This window comes from Atractosteus spatula, chromosome 3, assembly GCF_055471065.1.
Source record: "Atractosteus spatula isolate fAtrSpa1 chromosome 3, fAtrSpa1.hap1, whole genome shotgun sequence".
Taxonomy (NCBI): domain Eukaryota; kingdom Metazoa; phylum Chordata; class Actinopteri; order Semionotiformes; family Lepisosteidae; genus Atractosteus; species Atractosteus spatula.
In genome coordinates, this window is record NC_142708.1 from 71,084,222 (window position 1) to 71,107,831 (window position 23,610).

The following is a 23,610-nucleotide window of genomic DNA, read 5'->3' on the forward strand; positions in this document are numbered from 1 at the left end:
AGGACACCAGGGTAACACCCCGCGACTCTTTCTGAGAATGACTGGGATTATTAATCACTAAAGAGACTTAGGATCTCAGTTTTACATCTCAGCTGAAGGATGGCACCTTTTTACAGTATAGTGTTCCCATCACTGGGGCATTAGGACCCACACAGACCCCTACTGGCCCCACTAACACCTCTTCGAGCAGCAGCCTCAGCTTTCCCAGGAGGTCTCCCCTCCAGGTACTGTCCAGGCTCACACCTGCTGAGCTCCTCCATCTCAACGTACCTCTTCCCAGCAGAACTGCCCATTAAGACCTCTACAACAATTAGTGCTGAGTGTAAAGAATGAAACCCTGTGGCCTTGAGTCCATCACTCCTCTATGCTGCAGCAGAGTAATTTTCCCAAACAAAAGGTACACTCTGAATGCATTCATGACGCCTTTGTTTTCCTCGCTGCAGCTGACTTTTTAAAACACAAAAGGGAGGAGAGCATGGTATTGGGGAAAAGCACCCCAGGGCTGAGCCTGCTCCTCTCTTGAACAAGCACAGAGCCAGACATTTGTGTTCTGGGAAACGTACACCAACATGCCCCCCCCAGTCTGCGAGGCGTGTGCCGAGGCGTGGTGTGCCATTAATCTTTAAACAGGGCATGCTGCTGCTCCAGCACCGAATACCACTGCGCCCCTGCCTTTTCGCTAATCAGAAGCAGTCCGTGCCGGCATTACTGGACTTATCCCTGACCAGAACAGTGTCCTGGCCAACTGCTACCCAGTGTCACACTGCTTTGCAATTTCTGTCTCAAAAGGGAAGAGCGCCACCTACTGGTCCACCAGCTGCTCCGATGAGCTCATGTTCACAGCCGAACAGCTCCTGGCCATTTCAGTACGTCCCTTATGAAACACGTGCAAAGGAAAGGTGTGCTGTACTGCCAATACCACGTCTACTAGCCTCTGGAGAGCTGCTGGACCACGGCCAGGCTGGGGATCAGCAGGTGGACACGCAGACTTGTAGGCGATTCGGTCTTCACACTGCGCTCGTATCTACCTCGGGACTGCCCGGAGGATTCTGGGATACACAGATGCAGTCATGCCAAAAGACAAAGAAGCCAGGCAGCCTTTATTGTCGAATTCAGGTGTTTATTTACAGTAGAGACAAAAGACTTGTTTTTCCCCCCACAATGGCAGTGAAAGCAGAGTCTGAGCACTACCGGACTGGATTAAAAGCGTGTGAAGGTTGGATGACAAACAGGAACAAGCTCCCTGTAGTGCAAACCTTGTTCCGCACCCCTGGAATGGATCGCTCCCCTCGGGCTGGGCCGGGTCAGCGTTCGGGTAGCGTCTCCTCGGCAGAGACTCGATTCGCGGGATGGCTAGTGGGGGGGGCTCAGCCCGTCTTGCGGATGGGCTGGTGAGGCTGGTTCGGCCCGATGTATCTCAGGGGGGCGGACCTGGGCTTCTCGATGACCTCTGACCCCAGATAGGGCTGCAAGACCTTCGGTACACGCACTGTCCCGTCCTGGAGAGAGGGAGACAGGGAGTCGGAGAACAGCAGACGACAAATCACTGGCCTGTCATTCAGCCACGTCTTCCAACGACTGCAGGGAAACTGCTCTCGCAGCACAGCTGGGCAGGGTGAGCTAGTCCTCCAACCCACTGTACTTGCACCACCTCTCAATATCCACCGGCGTTGGTGTTTCAAAGTTGGTACTTCTCTGGGTGGGCTGGATCGATCGGCTCTCTACTATCACACAGGCTAGAAAGGCCTAATGGCCTAGACTTGATTGTAACTGTTCAATACTGAAGAAATTCTGTTCATTTCTTCTGTACACGTTCAAAAGTAATGTACAGGGTGTTATGTCACACAAGGAGTTACTTAATGAAGTCTTTCTTGAGCTGCAATGCACATAGTATACAGAACGAGGTCTTACTAAATCACTGTATTTTAATATTGTTTCCCTTGGTTTCACTCATGCGTTTGTCATGTTTTTTTGCATTGTTTTTTGTTAAATATCCTCCTGCATCCCCCACTCTCTGTCTAATACCCTCTTCTGTCCCCTGTCTCTCTCCCCTCCCCCCCCACGTGCCCCCCTTCCCTGCTCACCCTGGTCTGGTGGGTCTCCAGAATGGCGATGATGGTCCTGGGCACTGCGCAGGCTGTGGCGTTCACCTGCGGGGCAGATCAAGGGGCATTCTCAGACAGAGACAGACGGACACACACACACACACACACACACACACACACACACACACACACACACACACACACACACACACACACACCTCAAGTCCCGTTCTCTGTTTTGTGGCAGAGAGCGGCCCTCGCACACAATCGCACGTGTAGGCCATGCTGAAGCACACGCAGACGCTCTCTTACAGTGTGTGCGTAGTACAGGCTGCCCTCCTCGTTCTCGTACATGATGTGGAGTCTCCGGCTCTGGTAGTCCGTGCAGTTGGAGGCACTGGAGATCTGAAGGAGAGGGTAGAGGGGTGGGGGTCAGCAGGCAGGACAATCTGTAGCACAGGAGTTTGAAATCTACACATTTCCAGGTCCTGATTGGCCAGAAATAATGTTGCACTGACCTCCCCGAAACTGCCTCTTCCAGGCATCCAGGCTTCGATATCGAACTTCCTGTACGCGGGAGGACCCAGCTCCTGGGTGGGCATGTCCAGCACCCTGCAGACAGCCAGACTGGTCAATACCAGGGGCCTGACCACTCCACAGTCTTCCTATAGGACTTAATACAGACACGCACCACACAAACTCACTGACCTGTAGTGCAGCTCCAGGTCAGAGAAAATCTCCTTCTGCAGGGAGAGGAACTCCTGCAGCAGCTCTGAGCTCTCCTGGCCCGTCTCATCTGCAGTCACGCCAAACATCTCCACCTGTGACACACCGGCACTGTGATGTTCCTATACACTAATACACTAGCCATGCAATGCACTGGCATTCCAACACTGATGCTGTCGTGCACCACAGCAGTATTACACCAGCATTGTGACAAGTCAGCACTGTGACAGTACCCAGTCTCTGACCAGAACCTAGGAAACTGCAGCCAGTGTGCGAGCGGGTGTGGAGGATCACCTTGGTGAAGTGATGCACTCTGTACAGCCCCCAGGCCTCCCTGCCCGTGTCTGTCTCAGCACGGTAACACGTGCTGCTGCAGACGGTCCTGCACAACACACACAGACACAGAGTCACGCACAGATCCCTGATATTTGCAACAGCACAAATAACACGTTGCTTTATTCAGTTTGGTTCACCACTGAGACAACCTGCAGTGGTGCTGGAGAAGTAGGGGCCATACCCCAACACCGGCAGCAAGATACATCACCAGTATGAAACACCAGGACTAAGATGCACCAATACCATGATGTACCAACCGTGCGACACACCAGGACTGAAATGTCCAGAAGTGCCATTTTTCAGACATTGAGCCACACTGCTCCCTGTGGAGCATCCAGGAAGACAGTGAATGAGTGAACGGAGGACAGATTCAGGTCTTGCCAGCTGCACTGCAACATGTGCCTAAAGAGAGCCGATCAGGTCAGTTCAGGAGTTAGGCGAGGCTCACCTCACAGGCAAGTCCCTCCAGTTCACTGCATGGTCCATGAAATACCCTGCCAAAGGAAAACCAGACTCAGTATAGAACCATGGCATTAGTGTACACAGCGCACAGCACAGAGCGCCAACAATCACACACAGAGCACAGAGTCACTTCACCTCATCAACACACACTGTACAGCACAACCTCAAACATGCAACACATTACGAACAAAACACATACAGTCAAATACTGAACACGGTTCTGTTTGCTGCACTACAAAAAGGAAATAGCTGCCTAAGAAAGAGATGAAAGAAGATTCCAGATATAACCTGGATGAATGCAAGACACTGACCGCTTAAAGGAAACTGACTTTTTTCAGACTCGAGCATAGATTACAGGGACCATTCAAAATCCGAAATTGAATTGAGGAAGAGAATTCAATGGATTCTACTGTGCCCGGCGATGAAAGGAGAACACGAGAGCACAAGAGGTGAAAAGGAAGAGCATTCAGAACTTGGACCAGGAGCCAGTTGTTTATACTAAGAGTGGTGGGTGCCTGGAACAAGCTGCCTTGCTGGCAAAGAAGATGACAACAAAATGGCTGGATGAGAACCTCAGATCAGTAATTCACCAAACTAACAATGGGTTAAGCAGACTCCTCTCTGTAACCCTCTCCTGTTCCTCTGTTCCAGTGACTGGGATGGCCTTACCCCTCCTAAGGAAGCCTGCAGCGTGTGCCTGCAGGGTGCGAGAGTGTGCAGTGGCAATGGGGGACACTCTTACCCGCCACCCCCACCTCCCCGGTGCCGGCCAGGTTGAGATCAGGGAAGCGCGAGGGGTCCAGGGAGTAGACTTGGGACTGATGGGCGTGGGGCTGCATCCCACAGCCTTCCTGAGGGAGAGGAGAGGGAACAGCGAGGAGGAAGGAGCACAGTCACATCACACTACTTTGCGCATACTGCTTGAACACCAGCAATCGAACACTCGGTAGTCTGGTGGAGGCGGGGCGGAGTGGTGGCTCTGTGGCTAAGGATCTGCAGCTGTGGCTGGAAGGTTGCCAGTTCAAATCCCATGGCCGACAGAGGACTCCTACTCCGTTGGGCCCCTGAGCAAGGCCCTTAACCCCAACTGCTCCAGGGGCGCTGTATAAATGGCTGACCCTGCGCTCTGACCCCCAGCTTCTCTCCCTGTCTGTGTGTCTCATGGAGAGCAAGCTGGGGTCTGCAAAAAGATAATTCCTAATGCAAGAAATCATATATGGCCAATAAAGTGATCTTATATCTTATCTCTTAGTGACTGTTACTTTCAAGTCCTAAAGAACTGCTGATCATTTTACTTCAATTTGTAATGAGAGATCCTGACAGGTGATACACTGTTTTGAATGTATATAGAATTTTAGACACTTTTAAGATATTCACACAGTTGACTTCCCTTTCTGGGAACGTTTCTATCAAGTACATCCTGCGATAGTCTGACAGGTGGGAGATGTTTGATTGGAAGGGTTCAAGCCCTATTCTGGGAGACACCCTGCATCTCTCTTTTCTCTCCCCTGTGCTGACAGTATTGTCTACATAATTTAGAAACTGCTCTTTGCTACTGTTCCGTTACGAGTTTTCATTCACAACTCCAACAACTTCCCCATTTTTACTTGAGCTGCACTTCTAGCTGGAGAGCAGGCTGGGGGTGAAACGGGTGTCAGCGCTGCGCTCTTCTGATGCAGGGGGCAAGGAGAGAGATATACTCACAAACACAGCCCCCTTCAGCATGTCTGGCACCACCATTGGCACGAAGCCCTGGAAGAGAGGAAAAGGGTCTTCATTTCGCATATCTTCTGTAATGGGTGTTTAAAAATGAAAAAAGCCTAAAGTATGTCTGTGTGTGTGCCTCTTGTTTTGTTGACTCTGAGGGGCTAGTGTCTTGCTCTGTTGAGTCTAAGGGAATAGCCTGTTGCCTGTTGCTCTGTTGAGTCTATGGGAATAGTCTGTTGCCTGTTGCTCTGTGGACTCTTTATGAATAGTCTGTTGGCTGTTGCTCTGTTGAGTCTATGGGAATAGTCTGTTGCTCTGTGGACTCTTTATGAATAGTCTGTTGGCTGTTGCTCTGTTGAGTCTATGGGAATAGTCTGTTGCTCTGTTGAGTCTATGGGAATAGCCTGTTGCCTGTTGCTCTGTTGAGTCTATGGGAATAGTCTGTTGCCTGTTGCTCTGTTGAGTCAATGGGAATAGTCTGTTGCCTGTTGCTCTGTGGACTCTCTATGAATAGCCTGTTGCCTGTTGCTCTGTTGAGTCAATGGGAATAGTCTGTTGCTCTGTTAAGTCTAAGGGAATAGCCTGTTGCCCTGTTAAGTCTAAGGGAATAGCCTGTTGCCTGTTGCTCTGTTGAGTCTATGGGAATAGTCTGTTGCCTGTTGCTCTGTTGAGTCTATGGGAATAGTCTGTTGCCTGTTGCTCTGTTGAGTCTATGGGAATAGCCTGTTGCCTGTTGCTCTGTGGACTCTCTATGAATAGCCTGTTGCCTGTTGCTCTGTTGAGTCTATGGGAATAGTCTGTTGCTCTGTTAAGTCTAAGGGAATAGCCTGTTGCCTGTTGTTCTGTTGAGTCTATGGGAATAGTCTGTTGCTCTGTTAAGTCTAAGGGAATAGCCTGTTGCCTGTTGCTCTGTTGAGTCTATGGGAATAGTCTGTTGCCTGTTGCTCTGTTGAGTCAATGGGAATAGTCTGTTGCCTGTTGCTCTGTGGACTCTCTATGAATAGCCTGTTGCCTGTTGCTCTGTTGAGTCAATGGGAATAGTCTGTTGCCTGTTGCTCTGTGGACTCTCTATGAATAGCCTGTTGCCTGTTGTTCTGTTGAGTCTATGGGAATAGCCTGTTGCTCTGTTGAGTCTATGGGAATAGCCTGTTGCTCTGTTGAGTCTATGGGAATAGCCTGTTGCTCTGTTGAGTCTATGGGAATAGCCTGTTGCCTGTTGCTCTGTTGAGTCTATGGGAATAGCCTGTTGCCTGTTGCTCTGTTGAGTCTATGGGAATAGCCTGTTGCCTGTTGCTCTGTTGAGTCTATGGGAATAGCCTGTTGCCTGTTGCTCTGTTGAGTCTATGGGAATAGCCTGTTGCCTGTTGCTCTGTTGAGTCTATGGGAATAGCCTGTTGCCTGTTGCTCTGTTGAGTCTATGGGAATAGTCTGTTGCCTGTTGCTCTGTTGAGTCTATGGGAATAGTCTGTTGCCTGTTGCTCTGTTGAGTCTATGGGAATAGTCTGTTGCCTGTTGCTCTGTTGAGGCTGCATGAGTCTTTAAAGACCGGGTGAGCCACCTCCACCAGCTTTCAGAGGTAAGTGGGAGGCAGTATGGAACTGGGGGGAGTCAGAGACGTGGGGTCTTAAACAAGCTACCCAACCATGCTGTGGACGGTGATGAGGTCAAGAGCCTCAGCTAATAAGCTACCAACAAAAGGGGCTGATGGGCTGAACGATCTCTCCTTGTTTGTAACTGTCTGGTGTTCCACAGGGGCAGAAGAGCCACACAAACGGCCCACAGAGATGGACGAAAGAGGAGCAGAACAGCCAGAGCACCGAAGCGACAGACGGAGACGCTCGCTCACTGTCCCACCCTGCGCTGCAGCTTGTCCAGGGCGAAGCTCTGCAGAGCAGCCTGCAGCCGAGCCCCCGCCCCCCGCAGGTAATACGACCGGTGACCGGAGACATGAGCCAGCCGCCTAGGAGACACACACGGGGGGTGGGGGTGGAGGTGGAAAGAAAGCGAGAGACACAGAGAGAGGGAAAGGGGTAGAAAGACAAGTATCAATGTTCATGTACAAGCTCATCAAAAAGGTGCATTATACTCCAAGGCAACACCCTGTACTTTAGAACACAATAATGCTTGACAGTTGTGATGCCTGGACTTTTCAAATCCTGTAATTTGCTAATACAATGGTTTTCCCTGCAGACTCCCCTCCCTCTTCACTCTCAATAGCCTGGAAACTGCCGGGGGCGCTGCTTACCGGAAACAAAGAGACCTCATGCAAAATTAACACCCCACTCCTCATCTCCTAATGGTGCCCACAGGGCACACGGCAGCCAAACAGCAAGAGAGGCAGCTTTTGGGCTCGTGCTAAAGCCCACGTTTCACACAGCCAGGCTTCTCACCTCTGCCTGATGATGTCCAGCCCCTCTCCGATCTCCAGGTGCCCTTTGACTTTAAAGTCAAAATCTGCGAAAGAACAGGCAGAGATGGAACGAAGGGAAACATCGTGAACGATCAGGGGTTGAGATGTCCACACTGTACACACTTCCCCGGCACAGGGTCCGATCCCGTCTTACCAGGCTTCTGCCCAGCCAGCTCCACCACGCGGGCCTGGCTCTCATCCCCAACGGGCTGAAAAAACAATGGAGCCTGGTTGGTATTTTGGGCAAATCTTCTGAAGGCCAATATAGTTCTTCAGCACGTCTGTTAGTGTCACTGTCTCTCAGAGAATGGGACAGTGTGTCCTGGGCTCAGAGAATGGGACAGTGTGTCCTGGGCGCAGGGAATGGGACAGTGTGTCCTGGGCGCAGGGAATGGGACAGTGTGTCCTGGGCGCAGGGAATGGGACAGTTTGCCTTGGGCTCAGGGAATGGGACAGTGGGTCCTGGGCTCAGGGAATGGGACAGTGGGTCCTGGGCTCAGGGAATGGGACAGTGGGTCCTGGGCGCAGGGAATGGGACAGTGGGTCCTGGCGCAGGGAATGGGACAGTGGGTCCTGGCGCAGGGAATGGGACAGTGGGTCCTGGGCTCAGAGAATGGGACAGTTTGCCTTGGGCTCAGAGAATGGGACAGTGTGTCCTGGGCTCAGAGAATGGGACAGTTTGCCTTGGGCTCAGAGAATGGGACAGTTTGCCTTGGGCTCAGAGAATGGGACAGTGGGTCCTGGGCTCAGAGAATGGGACAGTGGGTCCTGGGCGCAGGGAATGGGACAGTTTGCCTTGGGCTCAGAGAATGGGACAGTGTGTCCTGGGCTCAGAGAATGGGACAGTTTGCCTTGGGCTCAGAGAATGGGACAGTGTGTCCTGGGCTCAGAGAATGGGACAGTTTGCCTTGGGCTCAGAGAATGGGACAGTTTGCCTTGGGCTCAGAGAATGGGACAGTGGGTCCTGGGCGCAGGGAATGGGACAGTGGGTCCTGGGCTCAGAGAATCTCTCTCAAAGTCTCAGGGTTTGTCAGGCAATGTCATGTGAGAGAAACTCACCACACTGGGGTCTGTGCGGTTGGGCAGTCTTAGGGTGGTAGTGTAGTGTTTGCACTCCAGCTCACTGTGCCGGGGGTACAGCTGGTTCAGTCTGAGACGGATATCCCGCCCGGCTCCCCGCAGATGTTGGTATTCTGGCAGCTGAGAGACAGAACGATGAAAAGACACAGTTCACTGAAAGAACATGGCTACACAAACACCGAAGGACACTTTCACAGATGCAACGGTGATGTTTGATTCTTCTATTCCAAAACATTTTCCAGCCCTGAATAATCAAACAAATAACTGCGAAAACTACAGCCAATATTACTATTACAGCTACCTATTTTAGGTTTTTTACAATTTACTTCCGGTGAGGTTGTTACACGATCGAAAAGGGAAAGAAAACGATTCTGATTTTGAATTCCATATCATAAACCTACCACTAGGTGGCAGTGTGGTATTAAAATTGAATGCACCATAAGCACCTGGATATCGAGATCTACTTCACGCACTTCACGGAGGTGTGGCTGCCCTCGAAGAGGCACTGTTCAGAGGGCTGCTTCAACAGCCACAAGACTAAAGCGACTGAGAACCCAGATGCTGACTGGCATTGTGGCAGGACAATTCGCACAGGAAAGATGACCCGTCCACACAATTTTCTTGGAACACTTTTTAGATGCTTATGTCTGTTAATGTGTTTATGGGAAAGTGCATTATAGGTTGTTTTCGTAAAAAACAAAAAAGGAAAAAATAAAATAAAATTGAATGCAAAGGCTTACATAGGGGCCTCATAGACTTTCACCACAGCAATTTCTTGCCTAAAGGGTTACAGTATGACACAGACTGGACCAGTGATCTCTGGACTGTAGGGTTACAATATGACACAGACTGGACCAGTGATCTCTGGACTATAGGGTTACAATATGACACAGACTGGACCAGTGATCTCTGGACTGTAGGGCTACAATATGACACAGACTGGACCAGTGACCTCTGGACTGTAGGGTTACAATAGGACACAGACTGGACCGGTGATCTCTGGACTGTAGGGTTACAATATGACACAGACTGGACCAGTGATCTCTGGACTGTAGGGTTACAATAGGACACAGACTGGACCAGTGATCTCTGGACTGTAGGGTTACAATAGGACACAGACTGGACCAGTGATCTCTGGACTGTAGGGTTACAATAGGACACAGACTGGACCAGTGATCTCTGGAGTGTAGGGTTACAATAGGACACAGACTGGACCAGTGATCTCTGGAGTGTAGGGTTACAATAGGACACAGACTGGACCAGTGATCTCTGGAGTTGAAGGCCCATTGTGCAATCCATGAAAGTGCCTACAGTGGCTGAGCCAGCTGGGATTCCCACTTCTTTCTAAAGCCTTTTTGGGGTTGTTAAAATATGTATATGTGAAATTTAGCTCATAATGAGATGGAATACCGAAGCACTGAATTTTTTTGCCCTAGTGTTTTTTCTGGACACCACTTGGCAGTGCCATCTATAAAAAGTGCATTAGAAACACGTGTAGTGTACTTACACTGGGCAGCACAGCCTTGTCCTGCTGCTCCTGAAATTAAAACAGAAGGAAATGAAGACTAAGGACAACACAGCCACCACACACCACCTCTATAGCATGCTCAAACAGCAAAACGTCAGCTGGTGTGTTTCAACAGCTGTGCAGTGCAAATGAACACTGTGTGACAGTGTAGTCTGGAACACACACAGATGGGACCATTGGCCACAGTTTTCATTATACAGCCCATTGGACAGGTCCTCACAGGTAGAAGAGCTTTTGTTTCATCAAGATAGCATTGCAGAAAGTGGTCTATATTCCTGAAACAGATGGGCGCCCAGCTGTCTTCAGGCATGGGGGAGAGACACACTCACCACCAGGGCCCGGACCTTCTCGCTGACCTCCCTCTTCTCCTGCTCCAGGCGCGCAATATCCTCGCCCACCGCCTGCAGCTCCTGCCACACGGACACCTGGAGAGAGAGACACACCTGAGCGCTGCCCCTCATGCACCTGCACCACCTGGGCAGACTACTGATACATGCCCCGCTCTGCTCTGCGTAGTGTCGAGCTGGGACCTCAGCTGACGAAGGCGAGAACGGAGCTCAGACCTCCCCCACAGTGCGCCTGGCACAACCGAAGAGGGACAGGCAGGCAGGCAGGAGGACGGACACTCAATAGGGACAGGCAGGCAGGCAGGCAGGAGGAGGACGGACACTCAATACGGACAGGCAGGCTGGCAGGAGGACGGACACTCAATACGGACAGGCAGGCAGGCAGGAGGACGGACACTCAATAGGGACAGGCAGGCAGGCAGGAGGACGGACACTCAATAGGGACAGGCAGGCAGGCAGGAGGACGGACACTCAATACGGACAGGCAGGCAGGCAGGAGGACGGACACTCAATACGGACAGGCAGGCAGGCAGGAGGACGGACACTCAATACGGACAGGCAGGCAGGCAGGAGGACGGACACTCAATAGGGACAGGCAGGCAGGCAGGAGGACGGACACTCAATACGGACAGGCAGGCAGGCAGGAGGACGGACACTCAATACGGACAGGCAGGCAGGAGGACGGACACTCAATAGGGACAGGCAGGCAGGCAGGAGGACGGACACTCAATAGGGACAGGCAGGCAGGCAGGAGGACGGACACTCAATACGGACAGGCAGGCTGGCAGGAGGACGGACACTCAATACGGACAGGCAGGCAGGCAGGAGGACGGACACTCAATACGGACAGGCAGGCTGGCAGGAGGACGGACACTCAATACGGACAGGCAGGCACACAGACAGACTCACGATCCCTCGCACGTCCTCCCCCCGCAGGTCTCCTTTCCTGCTCTCCACTTCTGCGATGACCCTGTCGGTGTGCTCACACACGAAGCGCATGTCCAGCTCGGGCTTGTCGCTGTAGCCCTCGCGGACGTGCTCGTACAGCCTGCTGCGGCCCGCGTGTCTGCAGCGGCGACCCACCCCACCGGCTGACCCCCAGAACCGGCGGGGATCGAGCGGCTTCTTCAGCGACACGAAGCCGCCGCGCAGAAACACACCCATGGGCGCCGCCATGTTGAATACGGAAATGGGAGATGTGGGCGGGACTGGAAACAAATGTAGGCCAATGGGAGCGTCGAAACGGTAAGGCGGGATCGGACTCCAACCAATCAGACGGGCGGAAGTACTCTAGGTTGTTCCGATTCCGACTACGCTGTTGTTCTATGGGACCGTGTGCGTGTGGTCGTTTTGACAGTCGGAAAAAGTGGGTTTTTAAAACGAACATTAATTCTAATTCGGCGTCGTTTCTCCAAGGAAGACAGTCAGGCGGTGCCTACAGGTTAGTGGTCCCTCCCCGCGGCCCGGGAGGGGTTGGTTCTGCAGGTGCTGGACGGTCCACCGGTGCGATGGAGCCAGAACACCGCGCTCATTAGTTCCTCATCTCTCCCGACACAGGAGCCCGCTGCACTAGAGCCGCATTCCCCGGGATGCGCCCGACCGCTGTTCCGACAGGCACGGCGTGTGGATCGGGCTGCGGTGCGCAGGACGCGGGTGAGCTGACGCGGCGTGCGCCGGGGTGCAGCGGTCCGGTCGCCGGTCCGGGAGAGCGTGTGCCGGACTGACTCAGCGCACCGGTGAGCTTCGGGCTTCAGGGGCGACCGAGTAACCCGGGGACGGAGAGAGAGGGATGGGTAGGGGGGTGGGGAGACCTCGGCAGTTTGTGCTCTCGTTGATTTTCCACGCTGCTGGGAAGGAATGGTGGTGGCCCCGCGCGCGCGTGTGTTGTTCTGGACAGTCTCGGAGGTCCCCCGGGGAGAGTGGGGGGGGCCGTGGGTCTCTGGTTGAGCCCCCTCCCCCGTCTGTCCGCCTCGGTCTGTGTCTCCGTCAGACATAAACTACAGCCGAGAGCGCGGCTTGGAGATCAACGTGGCCTCTGCGCAAGTCTGAGGCGCAAAATTATGTATCTCTCTTTGTATCCTTCTGTCAAGAACAGAGCAGACTGTCACACCGACGCTGTAAGTGTCTGGATACCTTTCAGCCTCCCTGGCAGCCCACCTGTCTTTCTCTCTGATTCTGTTACTGTTCCTGTGGCCTGGCCGTTCGTCCTGCCTGCTTGTCGAGTGCCCTTGGTGCTGGACGCTCTGTCTGCCTCCTGCCTCCTGCCTCCTGCCTCCCCCCATTCTGCTCCCCGGAGGGCGGGAGTGTTCACCCCACATCTGCGTCGCGGCCAGAGCGCCCACGCGTCTCTCTGTGTGCCCTCTCCCCTCTCTGATCGGAGTCTCTCATTGTGGTCGGATCGCTTGTCCGTGCAGTAGGTGTGTATCATCTAGCCAGCAGCTCTATCACCTGCAGCTCACCGCTGGCAGCCCCCTGGAGCTCAACAGTATGATCCTGGACAGTACCTGGAGGGGAGACCTCCTGGGAAAAACTGCTGCTGGAAGAGGTGTTAGTGTGGCCAGTAGGGGGGCGCTCACCCTGCGGTCTGTGTGGGTCCTAATGCCCCACTATAGTGACGGGGACACTATACTGTAAACAGGCGCTGTCGTTCGGAAAAGACGTAAAAAAACGAAGTCCTTACTCTCTGTGGTTAATGGAAATCCCAGGGTGTTTCTTGAAAATAAAGTAGGAGTGTTACCCCGGTGTCCTGGCCAAATTTACCCCTGGCCTTTCCCAGTCATGGCCTCCTAATAATCCCCGTCTCTGAACTGGCTCCGTCACTCTGCTCTCCTCCCCACTGAGAGCTGGTGTGTGGAGAGTGTACTGGTGCACTCTGGCTGCCGTCACATCATCCAGGTGGGGCTGCACACTGGTGGGGGTGGTGGGGAGTTCCCATTACCTGTGCAGAACTCTGGGTGGAGGGTCCAGAAAAGCTCTACGTAAGTGTGAGGTTTTCCTTGTGGAGTTTAACAATACCCTCTACTTCATACTTCATATCTACCCTCAGTATCGGCCACGTGTCTCCGTCTGGTCATCTCGTGTTTAAACCGCTAACGCTGGTTCGTGTTTCTTTTGCGTGGCCATCAAAGTCCGATTAAGCATCGTATGTCCGAGATCTCCGGGGCGGGGGCTACCTGCTGGAGCCCGGGATCGTGCCGAGCAGGCACTGGGCTTGGTGCCGACCGACAGACATGGCGTGACGCAGGAGGACGGGGCTCTCGCTGGTCCGCGGGTCTGGCCAGCCTCCTCGCTGCTTTGTCCCTTTTTCGGGGGACTGGAACCGGAGAGGCTGCTCCGCTTCCGGAAACCGGACCTGGCTGGACCCGGCAGCAATGGCACCGCCTCTCCACAGTCCTGGGGCCTCCCAGAGCCCACGTTCCCGTTGAGAGAAGATGAACTTCTCAAACACAACCCCACCTGGATTCCTGAATCTGCGTCTGGTCCTTCCGCTTGTGGCCTATGGCCCAGAGCAAGTGTAGTGTCTGTTCTGATCAGTTTAATGGCGGAGCGCTGGCTCTGTGGCTCAGGATCTGCGCCTGTGGCTGGAAGGTTGCCGGTTCGTATCCCGCGGCCGGCAGAGGAATCCTACTCCGCTGGGCCCCTGAGTGAGGCCCTTAACCCCAGATGCTCCAGGGGCACTGTATAAATGGCCAACCCTGCGTTCTGACCCCCAGCTTCTCTCCCTGTCTGCGTGTCTCATGGAGAGCAAGCTGGGGTCTGTGAAAAGACAAATTCCTAATGCAGGAAATTGTATATGGCCAATAAAGTGATCTGATCTTATCTTATTTTTCTGGAGCTGTGTATGAAGTAGAGGGTATTGTTAGACTCCACAAGGAAAACCACACATGTTTCAGACGAATCAAGTCCTGATTTCTTTTATTGCAGTAAAGAAAGGAGGACAGACCAAGTTGACAGGTTAACCTCATCTCTCAGTCGCCCTTTCAAACAGAGCAACAGGCTTTTATTTCTAAAATGAAGTTCCCTTTGTGTTCCTAAATCAGGCTGTGTGTGCGAGCAGTGACAGAGGCTGTGTGTGTCTGTGTGTGTGTCTCTGTGTGTCTCTGTGTGTGTCTGTATGTGTGTCTATGTGTGATAGAGGCTGTGTGTGTCTGTGTGTGTGTCTCTGTGTGACGGAGGCTGTGTGTGTCTCTGTGTGACGGAGCCTGTGTGTGTCTTGCAGGACAGTGTCAGCTGGCGATGTGGCGGCCGCAGCCCTGGCAGGATGGGGACAGTGGCCCAGGAGAGCCGCTCTCCGACAGCGACTCTGAAGAGGAGGACTTCCCTGACGACACCACCACCCCTCTGGGAGAGTACGTCACCCAAGGTACCCGACTGACCCGGAGCGGTCGCTCTCCGCGTACACTGATACAGCGCGCACGGCGCACGTTGCACACCTGGACAAACTGAGGTGCCGGCGCACACAATGAAGAAGCTTCCTAGTACCCTGACCAATAAATAAGTCCCGGGTGGAACCTTGCACCAGAGCCACAACTATCGGAACCCAGCAGTTACAAGAACTCTGGGCTGTGTCCTTGATCGATTGTGACTGGGATTTCCAGAGTTACTGCAGCAGCCAGCAGGCTGGAGACCAGTAGGTCAGAGTGGTCTTGCTCTTGTATCACTCATTGCATCACAGAAGGTCTCCCAGATCCTACGCCCAGCTGCTCTCGGGTCTCGGGTCTCGGGTCTCAAGCCTGACATCATCATGCTGCAGCGCTCCCACTCCTCAGCAGATCTGGGAGAAACGAGAGAGTCAAGGGGGAATTTTGGGAAACCCAGATTGCACAAGGCAGAATAGAAGTGAGCCAGGACACCCCTGTTGTTAGGAACTGTCACTAGATCTGCAGGGACTGAGTAATCTGCACCTTATCCTCAGCCTCTGTAGCACAGTGTCCCTGGTGGCTATACTGGGCCACTGCTTTTATTTCGGAAAATGAAATATTTTTAATTTCTCTTTAAGAGAGACAAGCGACACCCACTGGTGGAACTTGGCTTTATTGCCCTAGTATATTAAAGCAGGTTAAAGTGCACAGAAGGGGATTAAAATGTGTGTAGAGAGTATTATGTATAATATGGGACGTGTGTTTTTTTTAAAGGAGGTTGCTCAGTTCTTCAGTTATTTAGGTCATTCGGGGACTGTGACTATTTAGCATTTTAATTGTCGAAAATCCTCTGAAGTTTTAAAAATGTAAATTTCTCTGTCAGGTCTCAAGCAGCTCCTGGATGCTCGGCAGCTCTGTGACGTGACTCTGATAGTAGAGGGGAGGAAGTTTACCTGTCACAGGTACGGCTACTGCTGATACTGTATGACTGCAGCACTGCTCTTGATCCTACAGCCCTCCTGCTGATACTGTATGACTGCATCACTGTTCTTGATCCTACAGCCCTCCTGCTGATACTGTATGACTGCATCACTGCTCTTGATCCTACAGCCCTCCTGCTGATACTGTATGACTGCACCACTGCTCTTGATCCTACAGCCCTCCTGCTGATACTGTATGACTGCAGCACTGCTCTTGATCCTACAGCCCTCCTGCTGATACTGTATGACTGCACCACTGTTTTCGATCCTACAGCCCTGCTGCTGATACTGTATGACTGCATCACTGCTCTTGATCCTACAGCCCTCCTGCTGATACTGTATGACTGCATCACTGCTCTTGATCCTACAGCCCTCCTGCTGATACTGTATGACTGCATCACTGGTCTTGATCCTACAGCCCTGCTGCTGATACTGTATGACTGCATCACTGCTCTTGATCCTACAGCCCTCCTGCTGATACTGTATGACTGCATCACTGCTCTTGATCCTACAGCCCTGCTGCTGATACTGTATCACTGCTCTTGATCCTACAGCCCTCCTGCTGATACTGTATGACTGCATCACTGCTCTTGATCCTACAGCCCTGCTGCTGATACTGTATGACTGCATCACTGCTCTTGATCCTACAGCCCTCCTGCTGATACTGTATGACTGCATCACTGCTCTTGATCCTACTGCCCTGCTGCTGATACTGTTTGACTGCATCACTGCTCTTGATCCTACAGCCCTCCTGCTGATACTGTATGACTGCATCACTGCTCTTGATCCTACAGCCCTCCTGCTGATACTGTATGACTGCATCACTGCTCTTGATCCTACAGCCCTCCTGCTGATACTGTATGACTGCACCACTGCTCTTGATCCTACAGCCCTGCTGCTGATACTGTATGACTGCATCACTGCTCTTGATCCTACTGCCCTGCTGCTGATACCGTATGACTGCATCACTGCTCTTGATCCTATAGCCTGCTGCTGATACTGTATGACTGCATCACTGCTCTTGATCCTACTGCCCTGCTGCTGATACTGTATGACTGCAGCACTGCTCTTGATCCTACAGCCCTCCTGCTGATACTGTATGACTGCATCACTGCTCTTGATCCTACAGCCCTGCTGCTGATACTGTATGACTGCACCACTGCTCTTGATCCTACAGCCCTGCTGCTGATACTGTATGACTGCATCACTGCTCTTGATCCTACAGCCCTGCTGCTGATACTGTATGACTGCATCACTGCTCTTGATCCTACAGCCCTCCTGCTGGTACTGTATGACTGCATCACTGGTCTTGATCCTACAGCCCTGCTGCTGATACTGTATGACTGCATCACTGCTCTTGATCCTACAGCCCTGCTGCTGATACTGTATGACTGCATCACTGCTCTTGATCCTACAGCCCTCCTGCTGGTACTGTATGACTGCATCACTGCTCTTGATCCTACAGCCCTGCTGCTGATACTGTATGACTGCATCACTGCTCTTGATCCTACAGCCCTGCTGCTGATACTGTATGACTGCATCACTGCTCTTGATCCTCCAGCCCTCCTGCTGATACTGTATGACTGCATCACTGCTCTTGATCCTACAGCCCTGCTGCTGATACTGTATGACTGCATCACTGCTCTTGATCCTACAGCCCTCCTGCTGATACTGTATGACTGCATCACTGCTCTTGATCCTACAGCCCTCCTGCTGATACTGTATGACTGCATCACTGGTCTTGATCCTACAGCCCTGCTGCTGATACTGTATGACTGCATCACTGCTCTTGATCCTACAGCCCTCCTGCTGATACTGTATGACTGCATCACTGCTCTTGATCCTACAGCCCTGCTGCTGATACTGTATCACTGCTCTTGATCCTACAGCCCTCCTGCTGATACTGTATGACTGCATCACTGCTCTTGATCCTACAGCCCTGCTGCTGATACTGTATGACTGCATCACTGCTCTTGATCCTACAGCCCTCCTGCTGATACTGTATGACTGCATCACTGCTCTTGATCCTACAGCCCTCCTGCTGATACTGTATGACTGCATCACTGCTCTTGATCCTACAGCCTGCTGCTGATACTGTATGACTGCATCACTGCTCTTGATCCTACAGCCCTCCTGCTGATACTGTATGACTGCATCACTGCTCTTGATCCTAAAGCCCTCCTGCTGATACTGTATGACTGCATCACTGCTCTTGATCCTACTGCCCTGCTGCTGATACTGTATGACTGCATCACTGCTCTTGATCCTACAGCCCTCCTGCTGATACTGTATGACTGCATCACTGCTCTTGATCCTACTGCCCTGCTGCTGATACTGTATGACTGCATCACTGCTCTTGATCCTACAGCCCTCCTGCTGATACTGTATGACTGCATCACTGGTCTTGATCCTACAGCCCTGCTGCTGATACTGTATGACTGCATCACTGCTCTTGATCCTACAGCCCTCCTGCTGATACTGTATGACTGCATCACTGCTCTTGATCCTACAGCCCTCCTGCTGATACTGTATGACTGCATCACTGCTCTTGATCCTCCAGCCCTCCTGCTGATACTGTATGACTGCATCACTGCTCTTGATCCTACAGCCCTCCTGCTGATACTGTATGACTGCATCACTGCTCTTGATCCTACAGCCCTCCTGCTGATACTGTATGACTGCATCACTGCTCTTGATCCTACAGCCCTCCTGCTGATACTGTATGACTGCAGCACTGCTCTTGATCCTACAGCCCTGCTGCTGATACTGTATGACTGCATCACTGCTCTTGATCCTCCAGCCCTCCTGCTGATACTGTATGACTGCATCACTGCTCTTGATCCTACAGCCCTGCTGCTGATACTGTATAACTGCATCACTGCTCTTGATCCTTCAGCCTGCTGCTGATACTGTATGACTGCATCACTGCTCTTGATCCTACAGCCCTCCTGCTGATACTGTATGACTGCATCACTGCTCTTGATCCTACAGCCCTCCTGCTGATACTGTATGACCGCATCACTGCTCTTGATCCTACAGCCCTGCTGCTGATACTGTATGACTGCATCACTGCTCTTGATCCTACAGCCCTGCTGCTGGTACTGTATGACTGCATCACTGCTCTTGATCCTACAGCCCTGCTGCTGATACTGTATCACTGCTCTTGATCCTACAGCCCTCCTGCTGATACTGTATGACTGCATCACTGCTCTTGATCCTACAGCCCTGCTGCTGATACTGTATGACTGCATCACTGCTCTTGATCCTACAGCCTGCTGCTGATACTGTATGACTGCACCACTGTTCTTGATCCTACAGCCCTCCTGCTGATACTGTATGACTGCACCACTGTTCTTGATCCTACAGCCCTCCTGCTGATACTGTATGACTGCATCACTGCTCTTGATCCTCCAGCCCTGCTGCTGATACTGTATGACTGCATCACTGCTCTTGATCCTACAGCCCTGCTGCTGATACTGTATGACTGCATCACTGCTCTTGATCCTACAGCCTGCTGCTGATACTGTATGACTGCATCACTGCTCTTGATCCTACTGCCCTGCTGCTGATACTGTATGACTGCATCACTGCTCTTGATCCTACAGCCTGCTGCTGATACTGTATGACTGCACCACTGTTCTTGATCCTACAGCCCTCCTGCTGATACTGTATGACTGCACCACTGTTCTTGATCCTACAGCCCTCCTGCTGATACTGTATGACTGCATCACTGCTCTTGATCCTACAGCCCTGCTGCTGATACTGTATGACTGCATCACTGCTCTTGATCCTACAGCCCTCCTGCTGATACTGTATGACTGCACCACTGTTCTTGATCCTATAGCCTGCTGCTGATACTGTATGACTGCATCACTGGTCTTGATCCTACAGCCTGCTGCTGATACTGTATGACTGCATCACTGCTCTTGATCCTACAGCCCTCCTGCTGATACTGTATGACTGCACCACTGTTCTTGATCCTATAGCCTGCTGCTGATACTGTATGACTGCATCACTGCTCTTGATCCTACAGCCTGCTGCTGATACTGTATGACTGCATCACTGCTCTTGATCCTACAGCCTGCTGCTGATACTGTATGACTGCATCACTGCTCTTGATCCTACAGCCCTGCTGCTGATACTGTATGACTGCATCACTGCTCTTGATCCTACAGCCCTCCTGCTGATACTGTATGACTGCATCACTGCTCTTGATCCTACAGCCCTCCTGCTGATACTGTATGACTGCACCACTGCTCTTGATCCTACTGCCCTCCTGCTGATACTGTATGACTGCATCACTGCTCTTGATCCTACAGCCCTCCTGCTGATACTGTATGACTGCATCACTGCTCTTGATCCTCCAGCCCTGCTGCTGATACTGTATGACTGCACCACTGCTCTTGATCCTACTGCCCTCCTGCTGATACTGTATGACTGCACCACTGTTCTTGATCCTACAGCCCTCCTGCTGATACTGTATGACTGCATCACTGCTCTTGATCCTACTGCCCTAAAGCCCTACTAATACTAAGACCACACGTCTCCTCCCATGTGTGAGGAAGACCAGCAGCAACAGCCCCTCATGCTCTCCTGTCCGCTGGCCCTTGTAGGTCTTTGACTGACTTTCCGGTCGTTAATTAGTAATGATTGATTACAGCTGCTCATCTCTCTGCTCCCGTGTCCCAGGGCACTCCTGGCCGCCGTCAGCCCCTACTTCCGCGCCATGTTCACCAGCCCGCTGGTGGAGTCCCGCCTCACGGAGATCCGGCTGGAGGAGGTGACCCCCGAGGTCATGGAGACTGTGATTCAGTTCGTCTACACGGGGGAGGCGGGACTGAACCTGGAGACGGCTGAGGATCTGTTTGTGGCGGCCAATCGGCTTCAAGTCCTGCCCCTGCAGGACCTATGTTCCAGGTGACTATGGCAACAGTCGTCGGGCAGTGGCACAGTCCCGCGCACACAGAGGGAAAAGTTGAAGAAATCTTAGTGTTAGGGATAATTAACATTTAGCATGATAGTAATTTCACTTTTTCAAAGAGTAAAACACACTTATTAGTTTGAAAACAAAAATTGTAACCCTATAGTGCAGAGATCACTGGTCCAGTCTGTGTTATATTGTAACCCTACAGTCCAGAGATCACTGGTCCAGTCTGTGTCATACTGTAACCCTACAGTCCAGAGATCACTGGTCCAGTCTGTGTCCTATTGTAACCCTACAGTCCAGAGATCACTGGTCCAGTCTGTGTCATATTGTAACCCTACAGTCCAGAGATCACTGGTCCAGTCTGTGTCCTATTGTAACCCTACAGTCCAGAGATCACTGGTCCAGTCTGTGTCATACTGTAACCCTACAGTCCAGAGATCACTGGTCCAGTCTGTGTCCTATTGTAACCCTACAGTCCAGAGATCACTGGTCCAGTCTGTGTCCTATTGTAACCCTACAGTCCAGAGATCACTGGTCCAGTCTGTGTCATATTGTAACCCTACAGTCCAGAGATCACTGGTCCAGTCTGTGTCATACTGTAACCCTACAGTCCAGAGATCACTGGTCCAGTCTGTGTCCTATTGTAACCCTACAGTCCAGAGATCACTGGTCCAGTCTGTGTCCTATTGTAACCCTACAGTCCAGAGATCACTGGTCCAGTCTGTGTCCTATTGTAACCCTACAGTCCAGAGATCACTGGTCCAGTCTGTGTCCTATTGTAACCCTACAGTCCAGAGATCACTGGTCCAGTCTGTGTCATGTTGTAACCCTACAGTCCAGAGATCACTGGTCCAGTCTGTGTCCTATTGTAACCCTACAGTCCAGAGATCACTGGACCAGTCTGTGTGAGATCAGTTGATTTGATTGCCCGGCAGTGACGATGGTGCCTGTCCCTGTGTCGCCCTGCGCAGGTTCCTCTTCGAGCACTTGAGCGTGGAGAACTGCCTGGGGATGTACTCCCTGGCCCGCTCGCACCACGACCCCCTGCTGCTGCGCGCCTCCCTGCGGCTGGTGGCCCAGCACTTCCCACGGGTCTCGCGCCAGCGGGACTTCCTGCTGCTGGACCCGGGCACCCTGGGCAGCCTGCTGTCCTCCGACCGGCTGGGCGTGGAGTCGGAGCTGGAGGTGTACGACGCCGCCCGCCGCTGGGCCGAGCACCAGCCCCGCCAGCGCTACCTGCACATGCCCGCCCTGCTGCGCCACCTGCGGCCCGGCCTGCTGTCGGCCGAGGAGAGCTGGCGGCTGGAGGAGGAGCTGGGGGGCGCGGCCCCCGGGGGGCCCCTGCGGCCGCGGGAGGGCATGTTCGAGAAGAAGATCGTCTGCATCGACCTGAAGCCGCGCGAGGACGGCTCCCTGCGCGAGGGTGAGTTCACGGTGGACTGCTTCGACCCGCGCACGGGCAAGTGGGAGCAGCTGGCGGCGCTGGGCTCGCTGCTGTGCCCGGGCTGCACGGCGGTGGAGGGCCGCCTCTTCGTGGCCGGCGGCGTGCTGCGCAGCGGGCAGGTGTCGGCCGCGCTGCACGAGTACGACGTGGTGCGCGACCGCTGGCTGGAGCGCCCCCCCATGGCCGCGCCCCGTGCCATGCTGGGGCTGCTGGGCTGCGGCGACACGCTCTACGCCCTGGGCGGCTGCAACCGCGGCGCCCTGCTGGACTCGGCCGAGTGCTTCGACCTGCGGGCGCTGGCCTGGCGCCCCGGCCCGCGGCTGCCCCTGCCCCTGCGCTCCTTCGCCTGCGCCGCCCTGCGCGGCCGCCTCTACCTGATGGGCGGCGCCACGCTGGAGCAGAACCGGGCCGCCATCCACTCCGGCGTGCTGATCTACCACACGGCCACGGGCCACTGGAGCCACGTCGGCCTGGACTCCGGCGCCACCTGCTGCGCGGGCGGGGTGGCGGTGCGGGGCGGGGTGTGCGCCGTCGGGGGCTACTGCCGCGACGCCACCAAATTCCTGGACGGGAACTTCACCCAGCTGGAGCCGCTGGACGCCACGGGCCGTGTGCTCTTCTTCCGCGAGGGCCGGGGCTCCAGCCGCGAGTCGGCCACGGGCGGCGGCGGGGGCGCGGGGGGCAGCGACCGCGCCCCCAGCCCCGTGGTCTTCCCCGGCCTGCCCCGCCGCATCGCCGCGGGGGGGGTGGCGCGCTGGAAGCGGCGCATCTACGTGCTGGGCGGGGAGAACGGCTCGCGCTTCTACGACAGCGTGTACTGCTGGAAGCCCGGCTGGCGCAGCTGGGTGCAGAGGCGCGAGAAGCTGCCCGGCGACACCGGCGGCGTCAGCCAGTTCGGCTGCACCACGCTCAAGTTCCCCAAGAAGCACATCCTGGCGCGGCTCAGGGGCTCGCACGGCGCGGAGCGGACCCAGGACGAGTAGAGAGAGGCGGGGGGGCCCGGGGGCCCGGGGGAGCCGCCCCCCCCCCCCCCCCGCGTGCGCCGATCCGCCCTGCCCGCCGCGTTTGTTCCGCCTCTGTTTTGGAAAAGGAAGAGAAAGGCGAACTTTCAGGGCGACGCCACGGAGACGGGCTGAGAGGTCTCGGAGCATCGCAGCCCCCCCCCCCCCCACCACGCGTCGGTGTGGGGCGAAGGCCTCACGGGAGGCAGGCCCCCCCGTGTTTTACAGCAGGGGTCCCCGGTCCTGGTGCTGGAGA

The 23,610-nt window shown here is 53.7% G+C and overlaps 2 protein-coding genes across 5 annotated transcripts; one reads left to right on the forward strand and one right to left on the reverse strand.

Moving 5' to 3' along the window:
- Positions 1-982: 982 nt before the first annotated feature.
- sars2 (seryl-tRNA synthetase 2, mitochondrial) lies at positions 983-11,818 on the reverse strand. Of its 2 annotated transcripts, XR_016090795.1 has the most exons (17): positions 11,551-11,818; positions 10,624-10,719; positions 10,274-10,303; positions 8,746-8,886; positions 7,841-7,895; positions 7,667-7,730; positions 7,131-7,236; positions 5,274-5,321; positions 4,312-4,420; positions 3,556-3,601; positions 3,066-3,153; positions 2,754-2,866; positions 2,564-2,657; positions 2,358-2,450; positions 2,085-2,150; positions 1,257-1,499; positions 983-1,049 (listed from the first exon to the last, which is right to left on the reverse strand). XR_016090795.1 is itself a non-coding variant. In XM_088910236.1 (16 exons), the coding sequence occupies exons 1-16, from the start codon at positions 11,815-11,817 to the stop codon at positions 1,368-1,370; spliced, it is 1,548 nt and encodes a 515-aa protein (XP_088766362.1). In that variant the 5' UTR covers position 11,818; the 3' UTR covers positions 1,100-1,367. The 2 variants fall into 2 exon arrangements, 1 of the variants encoding a protein (XP_088766362.1); XM_088910236.1 differs by lacking the exon at positions 983-1,049 and having other exon boundaries at positions 1,100-1,499.
- On the forward strand, positions 11,760-23,366 carry LOC148838622 (kelch repeat and BTB domain-containing protein 8). Of its 3 annotated transcripts, none has more exons than XM_088910233.1 (6): positions 11,760-11,886; positions 12,199-12,294; positions 14,861-15,004; positions 15,886-15,964; positions 20,672-20,899; positions 21,881-23,366. In XM_088910233.1, exons 1-6 carry the CDS (start codon positions 11,838-11,840, stop codon positions 23,334-23,336), a joined length of 2,052 nt encoding a protein of 683 aa, XP_088766359.1. In that variant the 5' UTR covers positions 11,760-11,837; the 3' UTR covers positions 23,337-23,366. The 3 variants fall into 3 exon arrangements, with proteins under 3 accessions (XP_088766359.1, XP_088766360.1, XP_088766361.1); XM_088910234.1 differs by lacking the exon at positions 11,760-11,886 and adding an exon at positions 11,974-12,082 and having other exon boundaries at positions 12,199-12,377; XM_088910235.1 differs by lacking the exon at positions 11,760-11,886 and adding an exon at positions 11,974-12,082.
- Positions 23,367-23,610: the final 244 nt, after the last annotated feature.

Excerpts from the sequence above, each read along its gene's own strand:
- sars2 (XM_088910236.1), bottom strand. The coding sequence starts at position 11,817 with ATGGCGGCGCCCATGGGTGTGTTTCTGCGCGGCGGCTTCGTGTCGCTG. Across the intron at positions 2,451-2,563 it reads GAAGAGGCAGTTTCGGGGAG|ATCTCCAGTGCCTCCAACTG; the intron begins GTCAGTGCAACA and ends CCTCTCCTTCAG. Across the intron at positions 2,151-2,357 it reads GCCTGTACTACGCACACACT|GTGAACGCCACAGCCTGCGC; the intron begins GTAAGAGAGCGT and ends TCTGCCCCGCAG.
- LOC148838622 (XM_088910233.1), top strand. The coding sequence starts at position 11,838 with ATGTGGGCGGGACTGGAAACAAATGTAGGCCAATGGGAGCGTCGAAAC. Across the intron at positions 15,965-20,671 it reads AGGAAGTTTACCTGTCACAG|GGCACTCCTGGCCGCCGTCA; the intron begins GTACGGCTACTG and ends CCCGTGTCCCAG. Across the intron at positions 20,900-21,880 it reads CTGCAGGACCTATGTTCCAG|GTTCCTCTTCGAGCACTTGA; the intron begins GTGACTATGGCA and ends CGCCCTGCGCAG.